Below are 14011 nucleotides of genomic sequence, written 5' to 3' on the forward strand. Positions count from 1 at the left end.
TTGGTTATAGACAACAATGTTTGTTCATTTTAATGTAGCAACTGGAGCTCAGTTGTCTTCGTCTTTGTCCAAAAAGACACTTAAAAACATCTAAATATCTCCATGCTACTCGTTTGTAACGTCCCTCTTAGATTCAAACATTAGAAATTGTCACAGAAAAACCTTAAGTAGGTCTAAATGTATTTGTTTGTAGCAGGTGATAGAGGTATTTGGATGTTTTTAGACGTGTCTTTTTGGACGAAGATGAAGAAAATTATTTTTTTATCTGATCCTTGATTTAGTATCAATCCTTCTCTGGTTCGTGATACTTTTGACAACCCGATTAGCAACTCTACGATTATAGGAATGCTATTTAAATGACCCCAAGAACAAGCAGGATAATCTCCATTATTTGTCAAGAAGTTAAAGTAGAGGATTATTTGTAGAATATTCTGTATATTGTCAATTATGTCTAGTGCTTGAAAGCTTTTCTTTTGTAAGCAAAATGAAATGTCTGCAAATGGACGCAAACCACTTGAAACATGTTTTTCAATTGCGGTCCAATTATAGCAAGAGGTTTGTGTACCATTAGAGGGAATTGGTCGTACTGAGTGTTCGAGCCACTGGCTCCGTGGCATGTTGTGAATGTCTGAACACAAAAGGATGTAAAGGTGAAACTTAGATTACCACGTGACCTGTTATGTCAGGGCTTGGCGACCATTGCTGTGGGCGTCCAGATGCTTCATTGACCGCTCTGTCATGCCACTTCGCTTTCACCGGGGAGTGAGACAATCGGTACCACCGGGCTTTTACCACCAATACTCCCCCCCACAGACATTTAATCTAACATGATTCAGGTTTAGAGGCCCTGGGGGACTTAGTAGCAGCACCTTGTTAGAACTGATACAGCATTGGTCGACTGCATTATCTGCATTTTCCATTTGCCTTCACTGTTAGATATTTATTTGTATCTTTATTGTATAGTCGGGCTCTCATCCACTTGATCTATAACAGACCAGGGACAAGTGTTCCCCTTGTATTTATGTGACTCTCATCAGGTCGAATATTATCTATAAATCAACTATTTTATTTAGTATATATTTAGTAATTAAAATGTTGTTATGTATTACTAGTTTTTAAACAGGATAAATTATTTAAAGCAAAAAGCCTATAGTCGTGTTATACTTAAGGTATTTTTATTAACACTCAAATACATTAAGTTGTATTTAAAAATGCTATAAAATCATAATTTTAATATATTTAGCTTGATTTGCTAGTTTTCACTTGACTAAGAATGTGTTTTAAATGTTTACATTAAAATAGCTTCACATAGGGAGTGAACATGAGTCGAGTCATAGTAGCTACATCTATTGTTAGCACTATTGTCGCTAACATCAGGATCGCTCAACTGCTAAACTTCATGTTTTGTAGTTTGTTAGTTTTTTTGCAACCCAAATATATCTCAAATATAGATAAAATATAATTTTTCTAATTAAATACATCTGGCATTAACTACTTTAATCTGTAACCAAGTTGAATTAGTGTTCTATCATTAATTTGATACATTAATCCTTAAATAAATTGACAATTGTGTGTGTTTTACTGTCAATAAGTGGATTGGAAAGAGATTTAAGTTAATATCAAAACATTTTAAAATGGAAAAAAGGTAAACAATTTAAAAAAAATGCGCTTTTATATCATTCAAATAAAATATTGTATTATATTAAAGGGTTTTATAAAATACATCATGATTTCAGCATGTTTAATACTTGATTTAACCCTTTAAATATGTTAAGAAATGTTTTAAAATGTTTACATTAGAAAAGCGTCACATAGGGATTGATCATATCATAGCGCCATAGCATCAATGTGCAATTATATATGAGCTTATATTGATTTCACAACTGCATTTGTTTGACTCTCAATAATCAGAATAACAACTGGTTTAAGTTAATAAAAAAAATGTATATACATGTGGACAAAATGTGCTTTTATATCTGATAAAAATAAAATATATTCAAATCATAATTGTATCATATTTATTATGTCTTGATTTTATATTAAAATGTTTAGATTATATCATCTTTCTCTTTATTTCTCTTTGTTCTTGTTCTTAATTTATTTTGATTTATTTTTATGAAAAATTGCTGTATTTGCTGTGGCTATTGGAAAAAAACAATTTCCCCAAGGAGATCTTCTGAGGGATCAATTAAGTTCTACCTTACCTTACCTTACCTTATATTTTTCCTTCCTTATGTCTCTGATGGCCCCTTACAACAGCCACTGTATAAAAGGTGTCCCCTTAAGAAATTCAACACCCCTGCTTTATACAGTATCATCAGAAACACCCATGAAAGGAAGACCAAACAACTTCATGCATGGATATGCCTGAAGAGGGAAAATACACCCATAAATTAAAGACAATCTTAAGACGTTTCTATTTGTTCAGGCTTTTCCTTGAATTTCTCGAACTCCTGTGTTGTTCTCAGTATTATCTTGATCTTTAAAGTATGTACTTTTTTGAGTATTGTTTTGATTGTTTAAGCGCTTTGTGACCCTAGTCTCGAAAAGCGCTATATAAATAAATATTACTTACTTATATTACTTACAATACTTAGCAACTGAATATTGGTCTAATATGAACGTACATGGTACAAGAAGCGCACAATACTCGACAGTACCCAGTACTACAAAACTCCAACCTTCCCCTTAAATATAAAAAAAAACATCTTGTCAATCAACTATTTCACTCTTTCGCCGCAGACTTCCCTCGACTGGATCAGTGGTCCGGCAGCACTTCCCTGTCAGAAACATCCCTCTTCATGGACGGCTTCCTCTACATCGCCAGCGTCCCGGCCAGGGCGCCGCTGGACCGCCGCTCTAGGGACGGTGAGTCTAAAGTCCATTAGCGAGGCCGTTTAAAGCGCGTGCCTGTCAGAGGTCGGTTTAAGTTTAGCGCGCCGGTCGATCGATCGAGCGGCGTCGTCGACGTGTCGCTTGTCAAAACTTCCAATCGTGTAATCCTTTCACCAAACCGTCCAGTCAACACGATCAATGCATGTGTCTTCGCAACGTGCTCCCGTCCTCTGGGACTTCCTGTCACAGGACGCTGTCACCGAGCCACAGATGCTCAGGTGACACCGGACTAACCAAAACTCGGCTGCAATTACCAGCCGTGGGAAGCCGTGCCGTTCTCTCTCGAGTCTGAAAGTTTTCCTCCAATTTAACAACTAAACTCCTCAGCCTTGCTGCTGCACCTCCTGATCTACAACAGTCCCACTCCTCCAAACAGCTGGAGCGTTGCTGGGGCTCATGGGTAATTAGGAGAAGGAGCCAGACCCAGATTCCGCCTCTTGGGAAAGGAGGGGTTGTCGGGAAGGTGAGGGATACGGTGGAGACGGAGGAAGTCTTGGTAGACGACAGCTAATGGCTGCTTCGGAAAATTAGCTGCGACTTCGGTGAAGGATCCTTTAGTGTTCTCGCTTCAGGAACGATAGCTGACAAAAGAACGAGGGGAAATAAATCATTCATGGTACTTGGAAACAGTCGGGCCTATTAGGTAAATTGTGCATGTAAACTTGCATCAGATTACCTTTTTGATTGATGTCAATGTTTGTACATCAATTGAGTGCATTCGGGAAGACAAATCAGAATAAGTGCTACATCAATTCCTACATTAGGATCTCAAGCTATATGTTCTAAATGAGTACTGAGTGATATGAATATTCATAACGGAAAGTCAAGATTTTTATTTTGGCTAATTGAAACTTTTTCTTGTTTTGAGGTATAATTACGAGTTATGGGTACCCTTTATATCCAAATCGATACTGTACCGATACCTGTGAATTGATTCCGGTACCAAAAATCTGTCATTTTCAATTATAACAACTGTCGACTGACTATATTTTTTTATTAGTGAAATAACTTTTCAAGCAAATTCTTTTCTCAATATATCAAAATATTGTTGTAACATGTCACAAGTACTACAAACTACAATTGACAGTAAACCAACATATGATAAAAACTATATAATTAAATGTAATATTATTGAAATTGTCAACAGTTTACAATTATAGGAAACGTATAGGAAAGGAAAAAAAAAACTTCCTAGAAAATCACAATGATATAATTGGTTTATCTTGGTTTGCGTTCAACTCTTTTTCAAGAACGACTTTTGTCGTGGTTCCTTGCTGACTGTATCCTTTGTTGTGGGGAAAAAAATCCTCTTAAAGAGTAGATGAGGCTTGGTCCTATGGACCTGTAAGTGAAAAATAAAATAATTTGACTATTACATGACAAAGTACGCGGAACCGAGATGATAATAATTAACTGTAACTGTTAGCGTGCTAAGCTAAGGTCTTAGAAGGGACCTACAGCCACTGACGTCGTCACATCTTTGAGCGTGTATTGTTGTGTTTAAGTTAGTAATGGAAATCACCAATTATGCATTTAAGTACTGAAACGAGGTACCGCTTGAGTTTGCGTCCTGTTGGTACTTGACTGTACTGTTCAGTCTTTACCACAGAAGTACAGAAATACACCAAGCATCTCTACACAACAACATAACTTTCTATTAAAAGATCGTCTCCGGACAAAATGTTTTTCATTGTTCCGGTTAATGCTCAAAAATGTTTAAATATCCATTTTTGTCTAATGACCCAAAACCAATTTCCGGCCATACATTTTTAATTTCCAAGGTTATTTATTGATGTTTTCATTCCCGGTTGTTAAGTCGTGAACCAGTTTGACCGGCACCATCGGAAGGCCTCAAAGTGCTCCTAATAGTTCGCCTGATAAAACACCTTGCTGGTTCATCTATTATGGAAAGGCGTGCAAGTTTTGCTTTTGTGCTTTAATGGCACTTTAACTTCCGCTGCAGCTTTTGAAATATTCATGCGGGGGGCTGGGCTTTGGACGCGATGCTTTCCCAACTTCTTCAATCACAACAAAGCGCTGTGAGGACTCATGAGTGTCGAGGCATGAGGTATTTTTGAATGTACTCCAGGATGCCTTTGGCTTGCAGGCTAATGGTTTGATGGTCTATAGATACACCCCAGTTCTTAATAATTCATAGGCTATGCTCAGGGCTTAATAAAAGCACTCTTCCATTCAGTCTTTTTTTTTCCGTTCCTGTCTGATGTCAACTCCATTGACGTCTGAGCTGATGGATTTAAGGATTTTGAGAATGAACTGGATGAAAAGCCTGTTCAGGGTTGACATTGAGGATACATTTGAATGTCGGCGATTGTTGAGCGGATGTTGGCATCCTAAAGGGAGGGATATATTGCAAGAGGTGTACATAAATAAAACCAGCCATAGCTTGTATAACCATCATCTCAAGTCACGCCTACTTGGCAAAGATTATGAATCGTAAATGATTCTTTATCCGACCCCATGTCCAAACTCTTTGCAACGGAAACAGAAAACTTATTTAGAAACTTACATTGTCAGGTATTCCTGATTGGATAAGAAGTTCTTAAGTGCTTCAATGATCTTTGGACAGTCTTAAGAACCTTGTTAAAGAAGGATGTGTTTCTCATAGTTGCTCTTAGCTTAAGAAGATCTTGGAGCTGACCGAACTCTTAACAGCCTCCTTAGTGCGCAATTTCTCAGTGTCAGAGACATTTATATCCTCCATATTTCCAAATAAGTAAAACAATCGTCAATTAAGAAAAACATTTTATTGAATTTAACGTTTAAAGTTTTCAACATACATCTGCAACTTTGAGTTAATAGCATTACTATGACTAAACTGTTAAACATTAAGTGACATTTGTGATTCAAATTAATCTGTAAAACAAAATTAAACTCAACCTTTTGCATTCACACACTGAAATAAATCAACATATATAATAATATGAGACCAGAAGAAACACGTCCCAACTTTAGCTGCATCGATAAGCCGATGATGCATTCAAGGGCATTGGAATTTTATGAGGAAACTCCCTTTTACTTAATGGTTTTCCATCCAATAAACCAAGAAAAACAAATTCAAGACTTTCTAACAACTACACATTAAAAAACATCCCTGTGGTATTTCACAGATATAAAGAAACGTATTTAACTGAACTCCGAGAGGGTCCAGTGACAAAAAAAATCAAAAAACGAAAATCCACTCGGAGCTTCTTACAAAGCTTCTTTGGCTTGATCTTAAGGTTCTCCTAGGAAAGACAGTTAAGAACACGTCCGGGAAACACCCGGCACTCCTTCTTAAGAGCCGTCCTTCCTCCCTCCTTAAGAACGATTGAATCCGGGAAATTTGGTATAACCCCAACTCCTTGTGTCCTTCACACCAGATCGTTGTTTTCTTCTATACAAATGTATGAGTTTAACCCCCTTCTGGCCGTCACTGGCTGTCACAAGTTGAATGTTGAGCGCTCCATCTCTCTCTGATCGGACTTTAGACTCAACGTCCCTATGGTTTGCTGAAGGTAAATAATTTTGTAAAAAAAACAAAAACAACCCAGCATTTTATTCTCATAGTGATTTAATTTGGGTTTTGAGTCGTATTGTGAAAGGTAACCAACAGCTCATGTATACTTATTTGCACCTCCAACAGTTTTGAAAAATCATAATTATTATTTTCTTTTCGCTAATTTCCTGAGTACAGTTTCGACATTGCATCGGATTGCACTACACTTAATTAATCAATTTTAGTCCTTAAGATGATTAAACCCTCTTTATTTCAGTGCCTAATATAACTCCTATTAGATCCTTCAATTAGTTTATTCCATAATTGGTGGACATTTGAAAGCAGAATAAATGAAAAAAAATGTTAACCTTCTTTTTCTGTCCATATAGTCATCATCATCATTCGGTATCATCCATCACCCAATCGTTCGGGAACATCTTAACGTCACAGTGTTGATGCGGCGCTCTCTTATTTTCTGTTTGGAAATGTAGTTCGTAGCACTGGTGCGAGTTCTGTGCCAACTTCACTGAGGGTTCGGAACAGATGGCTAACTTTAATTATAAAAAACACATGAAAATTACATCTGAAATGTGATATTGATCTGAAGATGATCTTAAGCGGGAGGATGGACGAGGTTATTACAGGGTTATTGGCTGACAGCATGAACTTGTGACGACCAGAAAAATACTTGGGTAGTTTTGGGTACCTTGATATTTTTCTACTAAAATAACATGTGATGACACATCAACTTAAAACTAGTTGAACGACTGATATACCGTGTCTTCAGGTGTTTTGTGTTATTTTTATATTCACTTTAAAAGTTCTTGGGGATGGTGTGAACATGCTACATATCAGCTGGTTGTGGGGGGGGAGGGGGGGGGAAACAAAGTTATGTTATTTACAAAGCAGTCGTAACACATATCATCATTCATTATCCACAATCCTCATCATATCCATCCTTCATTCATCAATGGAAGTCTGGAAACAGAACATTTATCAACTGCTACAATTCGGCACATGGCAACTTTTGCGACGTTTAGTGAGTGCTCATGGGAAATGTGATCTCACGTCGGGCTAAACACTACCACTGTAGTCCACTGGGGTCGCTCCACTTCAAATCGCATAGACCTGCTTTAAAGGAGAATAAAAATGAAAACACAGCAGACCAATATGTTCCCCCAATCTGCTATTAAAACAAGAAACTGAAAATTTCATGTCAAAATATTATTTGTGTACTTTACTTATTACAATTTGAAAGTGTCTTACATCTTATATACAGGTCTGAAGTGTTATTAATTGATTCCAGAAGTTTGCTACGCTTCTCTATTATTAATATATTTATTATTATTTTATCATTTTTATTTTTATAAAAGTCAAAGTAACTTCTCTTGAGCTTCATTCGGTAAAAAACGGGAGCGTCGACGCCGCAGTCATTCTCAAGTCTGAACCACTCAAGGACGATCGCAGACTCGTCCTGAAGCTCCTCTGTTGATATGTGTGCTTTGGGTGGATGTCCTGCTGAGAGTTGTACCCTTGACCCAGTGTGTGGTCGACAGTACTCCGGAGCAGGTATTTACCTTCGGTTCAGTTCATCTTCCTTTTAATCCCAACGAGTTCTCCACCTCCTGCCACTCTCAGTACTTTTTTATTTTTGTTCAATAATAATATAAAAAAATGGGATTAAATAAAATGTCCTCACTTTTTTATTTTATTTTATCACAAAGATTAAATATAAAAAGGTTAGGAAAATGGCTGTGAATACCTTCTGGTTCCAGTAAATGTTTTGTTTGTTGAAGCTTTTTTAAAGTTAATAACACTGTAGCGTCATTCTTTTTTCAAAGTAGAAAAAAATCCAGTATTAAATTCAATGTTGAAAATATATTGAGTAGTAACAATTGTTTGTCAAAAGAAAGGCGGTGTAAAAAATATATAAAATTGCTTCAAATCTGATGGTTTTTCAAATTCCAAATCGGATTTTATTTTGATAATTTTAACATTTTGCTAAAAAATAATATTCAAAGACATTTGCTTCCATGATTATTTAAGATTGGATTTTGTAAATTTTATTTTGTTAATATTGTTTTGTCGACACTGACCTATTTTTTTTGTACATGCCATCAAACTTGTTCACGACTTAATAACCGGGAATAATTGGAAATTAAAAATGATTTTTGAGCATTAAGACCGAACAGTAGAGCCGAGTACCAACTGGAAGCAAATTCAAGTGGTACCTCGTTTCAGTACTTAAATACATCATTGGTGATTTTCCATAACTAACTTAAACACAACAATAGACGCTCAAAGATGTGATGACGTCAGTAGCTGCAGGTCCATTCTATTACATTAGCTTAGCACGCTAACTTCTACAGTTAACTATTATTACAATATAAGATATTTGCTTCCATGATTATTTTAGATTATATTTTTTACATTTTATTTGATTAACATTGTTTTTTTTTTTTAAAAACTGACCTATTTTTCTTTTTACATAAAAAAAATAGAGATGAAATGTTTTTTTAATTAAAGATAGATTTTCATGCTGTAAATATTATGTCCATATCTTATATACAAATGCTGTTGCTCAAATTGCACTGTTCTCTAAGTGCACTGCTTTACAGTACACTGTAAGACAGCGGCGTGCTCATTTTTCGACAGTGAATACTGTCTAAAACCAAACACTGTCACTGTCACGACACACTTAATAGAAATTATACGACAGCTTCTTCTTCTACTACTATTTAACACTGATTTGAACAAGTCGTTGAAACAATATCACTGACAACTTTTCACCAATAAAACAAGTTATTAAGTTGTGTTTCACTGTGTTATTACTGTTTTTTGTGTTGTTTTGTGGTAAAATTTGTGTTTTCTCGAGACATTTACGTCGGTATCTGCTCTGAAGTGACGTAGCTTCAGTTTAGCTTCAGTTTAGCTTCAGTTTAGCTTCAGTTTAGCTTAATCTATGTCACTAATTTGGAGGTCGTTGAGGGTGGAAAGTGTCCATCTATCCACACTCAATTTTCTGGCCGTCTAAGTGCTCATTGCGCACTACATTTTCACACACTGGTCATCGGGACGCACTTGTGCACTCAAAATATGAAGTGTAAGTGCAGAAGTGTGCGATTTAGGCCACATTTCCTTCCATACTTTACCAGCCTTTTTATTGTCACTAACACATCTGGGCTAAGATCCTCATTGGTTCCCTCTGGGGGTAAATAGATGTGACCGTGTGGTCTGTTATCCGCAGTTAAACTAAACTCTTGTCTTCACATTCTCTCGATAAGCTAAAATTTCAGATGTTTTTCAGCGATTTCTCACCACTCAGGCTTGTCAGGACACTGGTAAAAAAAAACACATTTATTCCCGATGACCTGAGGTTGTAATTACTGCCCAAAATGGACTTTTGCAAATCGCTTATTCCAGTCTGATGATGACCATAACCTCAATACAGTTGACTATATAATTCAAATATTGAGCTTGAGATTACATTTTTGAGTTAATAACATGTAATCACTCCGGAAATTGAATGTATATTTTTGTTATTTCTTTGCAAAGCGTAGAAATATATAGCCTTTAACTACACCTCCATCTACGCCGTATCAGCCTTGACGGAATGGAGCGTGGGGGTATTTCAGGCACAGCTTGTTCATATCCCTTCAGCTCCCGAACCTCCATTTCCAGACCCCCTGACAAGCTGCCCGGCAGATGTCTTCATTATACATATTTTAGTCGGCTGCTGGGATTGGCAGCGAAGAGTTGAAATATTAGCCTGTTGGGAGGGGTGATGGAGTGAAGCGCTATCTGCTGTTTTGGGATTTAGATTGAATTTAGAGTCGGTAGTCAAGCGGGACTCTGGGAAGAGTTCTCAAACTTCTCAAATGAATTTACAGGCAGAGAAAGTTAGTTGGTGCAGATTTAGAAATGTTTAAAAAAAAAAGAAAAAAAAAAGACTCATCTGTTGTTGAGTCGGTGACAAACGACCCTAATGTGTACACGAGCCAGCGTCGACAGATGAAGGGACTGAGATGAGCTTTTATAATAGAGAAGCTCATCTCAGCTCATCATAATGAATATGGAATTTAAAGTTTTACCTTTTTAGAAAACAAAAAATATTAAAATATATTATTATATACAAAAAATGGAACCTTTAAATATAGAAATGACTGAATTAAATCATTGAAAAGATTATCATTTAATGCTTATCAAAGTGTCATGCATCATTCTGATCTAATTCGGTACTGAAGATTTTTAATAAAATATAATAAAAAACTTTTTTTTTCAAATGTTGGTTTCTTTTTGAGGACGGCCCCGTACATCAGTCACAGAATATAATGTGGCCCAATGGGAATTGTACTGTAATTGACCACCCATGGTTTAAAACGTCCTCAGCTTCATACAGGTTCTTTCAGATCAGTCTGTTACAAACAGAAGAAGATGGAATCGGTCCTCTCACCTTAAGTGATGCTGTCAACTTATATCAGGTGTTACCGAAGCGAAAGATGAGGCGAGGAAAATAGACGACTAATATAGAAAAAGCAGGACATTAAAACATCTCCCCGTGCCTCCGTTATGGGAGTTTTGTTGCTTTACTAATTGCCCCATTTTCGTCGTTGAAGGCGTCTGATACAGTTGGCTTCCGCTGGTGTGTCTCCAGCGGCTGGTTGCAGCCTCCCGTGGAGAGCGGCTGGGCCACAAGGCTAGTGCAGTGTGCGGGAACAGCTGGCTACGGTCGCAGCTGCTTGATTGTGAATCAGCGGCTATTGTTGCAGCTATTGTATCGCCTCGGAGACCGGGGCTGTCCCACCCACTAAGACGACGCTCAACCACAAACAAAGCTGGGTTTCAGTCGCTTATTTTCGCAGTGGAAAACGAGGGGTTCTTGCAGAAAGACCTTCTAGGGATCCAAAGGAAATCAGCACACTTAGGGGGAACTAGTGGTACAATAGCTGAATGGGGTCGACTCTGAATGAAACATGTGAGCCACAGAGTAACATGTTCGAGCAGGAAATACAAATCTTGTCATCACAACTTTTCTGAGTTAATCTCATATTTAGTTTTTAACTTATATTATTGTTCTGCTATTTCAACGACTAACATCCACCAGAACCTGTTTTTGGCACAGCAGCTGTTTTTAAATAATGCAAATTTATACAGAAGTTACTTTAAAATATTGTTAACAATGAACTAGTAATTGTTTCTATTCAAGTTTGTATATCCAATATATTTTTATTTTACTTTATAAATCCCCCAAATCAAGCATTTAAACTGTAATTGTGCGATAATTTAAATAAAATCAAGCATTTCTTAGATGTGCACGTCGACCAATCAGTGTCACGTTCTGTAAAGTTGTCAATTTGTACTTCTATGTCTCGTTGTTGTTTACGTCTCCGTCCGTCAGTGAACTGTGCGGCGCAGCTCGCTAGGCTCGGTTGCTATGGTGACACGTCTTGCCGTCGCTCTTATACTGTTTTCTTATAAGATCGTGAACTTCCAAACAAGTGTAAACCTGTCCGTGTTCACCGTATGCTAATGAGCTAAGTTGTTAGCGTCAGGTCATTTATAATGTGTGTGCGTGTACAAGGAGTAGGATTTATTATTGATTTGCTGATATCACGACGCGCCGGCAGCTCCTCTCTGATGTCGCTCAGTTTTGCTGGAAACGGATGCAAGAACTCTATTGAACCATCAGGTCCTACTTGAAACGGTGTCATATAATTAGTGGTCAGTAGGTGGCGTCCTCAGTTTAAAAAAGATGTGAGGTTTCAATAGAATATCTGTTCAAAGCAATAGATTACTGAGCAGAGAGTGACATCTAGAGGAAAGATTTGAGGACACTGTTTCATGAAGCTTCATAAATACAACTGACAAAGCGAATGCTATAATTGTGTTTCATGGATCCAAACAGATCCCAATATAAGTTTCAGAACCATTTTGACATCCAGCCTTTGAATTCCATGTAGAGAGTCATATCTTTGAAGAAGCCCAGAAAATAATTTTAGCATCTCATGATGTCCATTAACTTCATTTTGGAAATATGCTGTGGCTCTTGAAGGATGACTGTGTGATAGCAAACTGCTCAGTTATTACCCAGTTAGTGCGAGGACTGGATGGAAGGAGACTAAATTAAGACCATCAAGCTTTTATCCAAACCTTTTATGCTCCAAACCTTGAATGAGAGATGTGACATTTTCAAGAAAACTGCCGGCGTTCAGATCGACGTTGTTTCCTGCGGTAAAGTGCAGTCTGATCTTTTCCTGTCGCCACGACAACAGCGTGTCCTGTCAGATTGACTGGATTGACAGCTACCTCGACTCGAATATCTCTCCCACACATTCTCCGTCTCGCACATAAACACAAAGCTGCCCATGCATGGCTGATTCGGATCTTATTGTTAGTCGGCGGGAATTATTTCCGCTGGAAGAGAAGTGGGGTCACGAGTTTTTTAAATGCCACGCTGAGCAAGACGATTGGAGTCACTTTGTCAGTGTTTTTAGAAAACTGTTTGTCATGTCCAAGTCATTTATTCTGGCATGAAAAGGGAGTCGAGGCGGAGACGTTCGCTGTGTGGAAAGAGAAACTGACATTCTCTTTTCTTATTCTTATCACATCCCCTTTTACTTTAAACAGCCAGTTGTAGACACTTCCTTTTTCTTTTTTTTTTTTACTTTTTTTTATTGGAACTATATCTGTTTCTTCAGAAACATCACACAACGGTGGCAGAAGGATGTACAATTAGCATATTCATGAGATGAAACAGTGGAAAGTTTGCAGGCGTCGGCTGGAGCGAGGGAGCTGGAGGAAGAGCATAAAAAAGCAGATGGCACAATGACTTTGAAAATAGAAAATTAGGTGTTTTTTTTTTCTCTTTTTTTTAATGAACTTGGTTACATCATGAAAGAGATGTTCCACTCAGATCAGGTTTGCTGACTGTGATTGACATGTTCCTGTTCGCACACTCTCGTCATCGTCAGTGTCTGTACGGCAGCAAATGAAGAAATATACAATGAGAGGTTCAGACCTTAACATTTTTTACAAAGAAATATTAGTGATGGTGTTGATGGGGCTTCATGAAACAGCCGATGAGGTATCATGATACAGTGTCGTTGTGTCATTTTAAAATGCCACTAGATGTCACTGTAAGTTAAATAAACTATGGGTTTTATTGAATTATTAGATCAGAGGCAAGGATTATGAAGCAGTGAGTGACATCTAGTGGTCTTTCAGATCAGATCAGAAATCCTTTATTTGTCCCGTGAGGGGAAATTCAATTTAAACAACAGCAAGCGCAATACCTCAAATAAAAAAATAAAAAATAAAAAAAGACACCCAGAAATAGAATAATAAAATGAAAAGAAAGATCTAAATAGAATAGAATAAAAAAACAGCCAGTGTCTTTCAAAACAAAGACACTGACTGTGTCCCAAATCGCACACTTCTGCATTTACACTTTGAGTGCACAAGTGCGTCCCAATTAAGCAGTGTGTGAAAATGTAGTGCGCAATGAGCACTCAATTTGTTCACTCAAACCACCAGAAAATTTAGTGTGTATAGTGTGTGTAGTGTGGACACTTTCCACCTTCAACGACCTTCATCAACGACCTTCGTCACTGAAGACTGAAC

General features: G+C 37.3%; 1 protein-coding gene across 1 annotated transcript in view; it reads left to right on the forward strand.

Moving 5' to 3' along the window:
• Positions 1 to 14011, forward strand: part of arap2 (ArfGAP with RhoGAP domain, ankyrin repeat and PH domain 2) — a 151509-nt gene that overhangs the window by 87079 nt on the left and 50419 nt on the right. The window contains exon 15 of the mRNA XM_087788548.1: positions 2743 to 2868. Within this exon, the coding sequence (XP_087644674.1) occupies positions 2743 to 2868 (126 nt within the window). The remainder of the gene's footprint in view (positions 1 to 2742; positions 2869 to 14011) is intronic.

This window comes from Callionymus lyra, chromosome 4 (genome assembly GCF_982586985.1).
Source record: "Callionymus lyra chromosome 4, fCalLyr1.hap1.1, whole genome shotgun sequence".
NCBI lineage: Eukaryota > Metazoa > Chordata > Actinopteri > Syngnathiformes > Callionymidae > Callionymus > Callionymus lyra.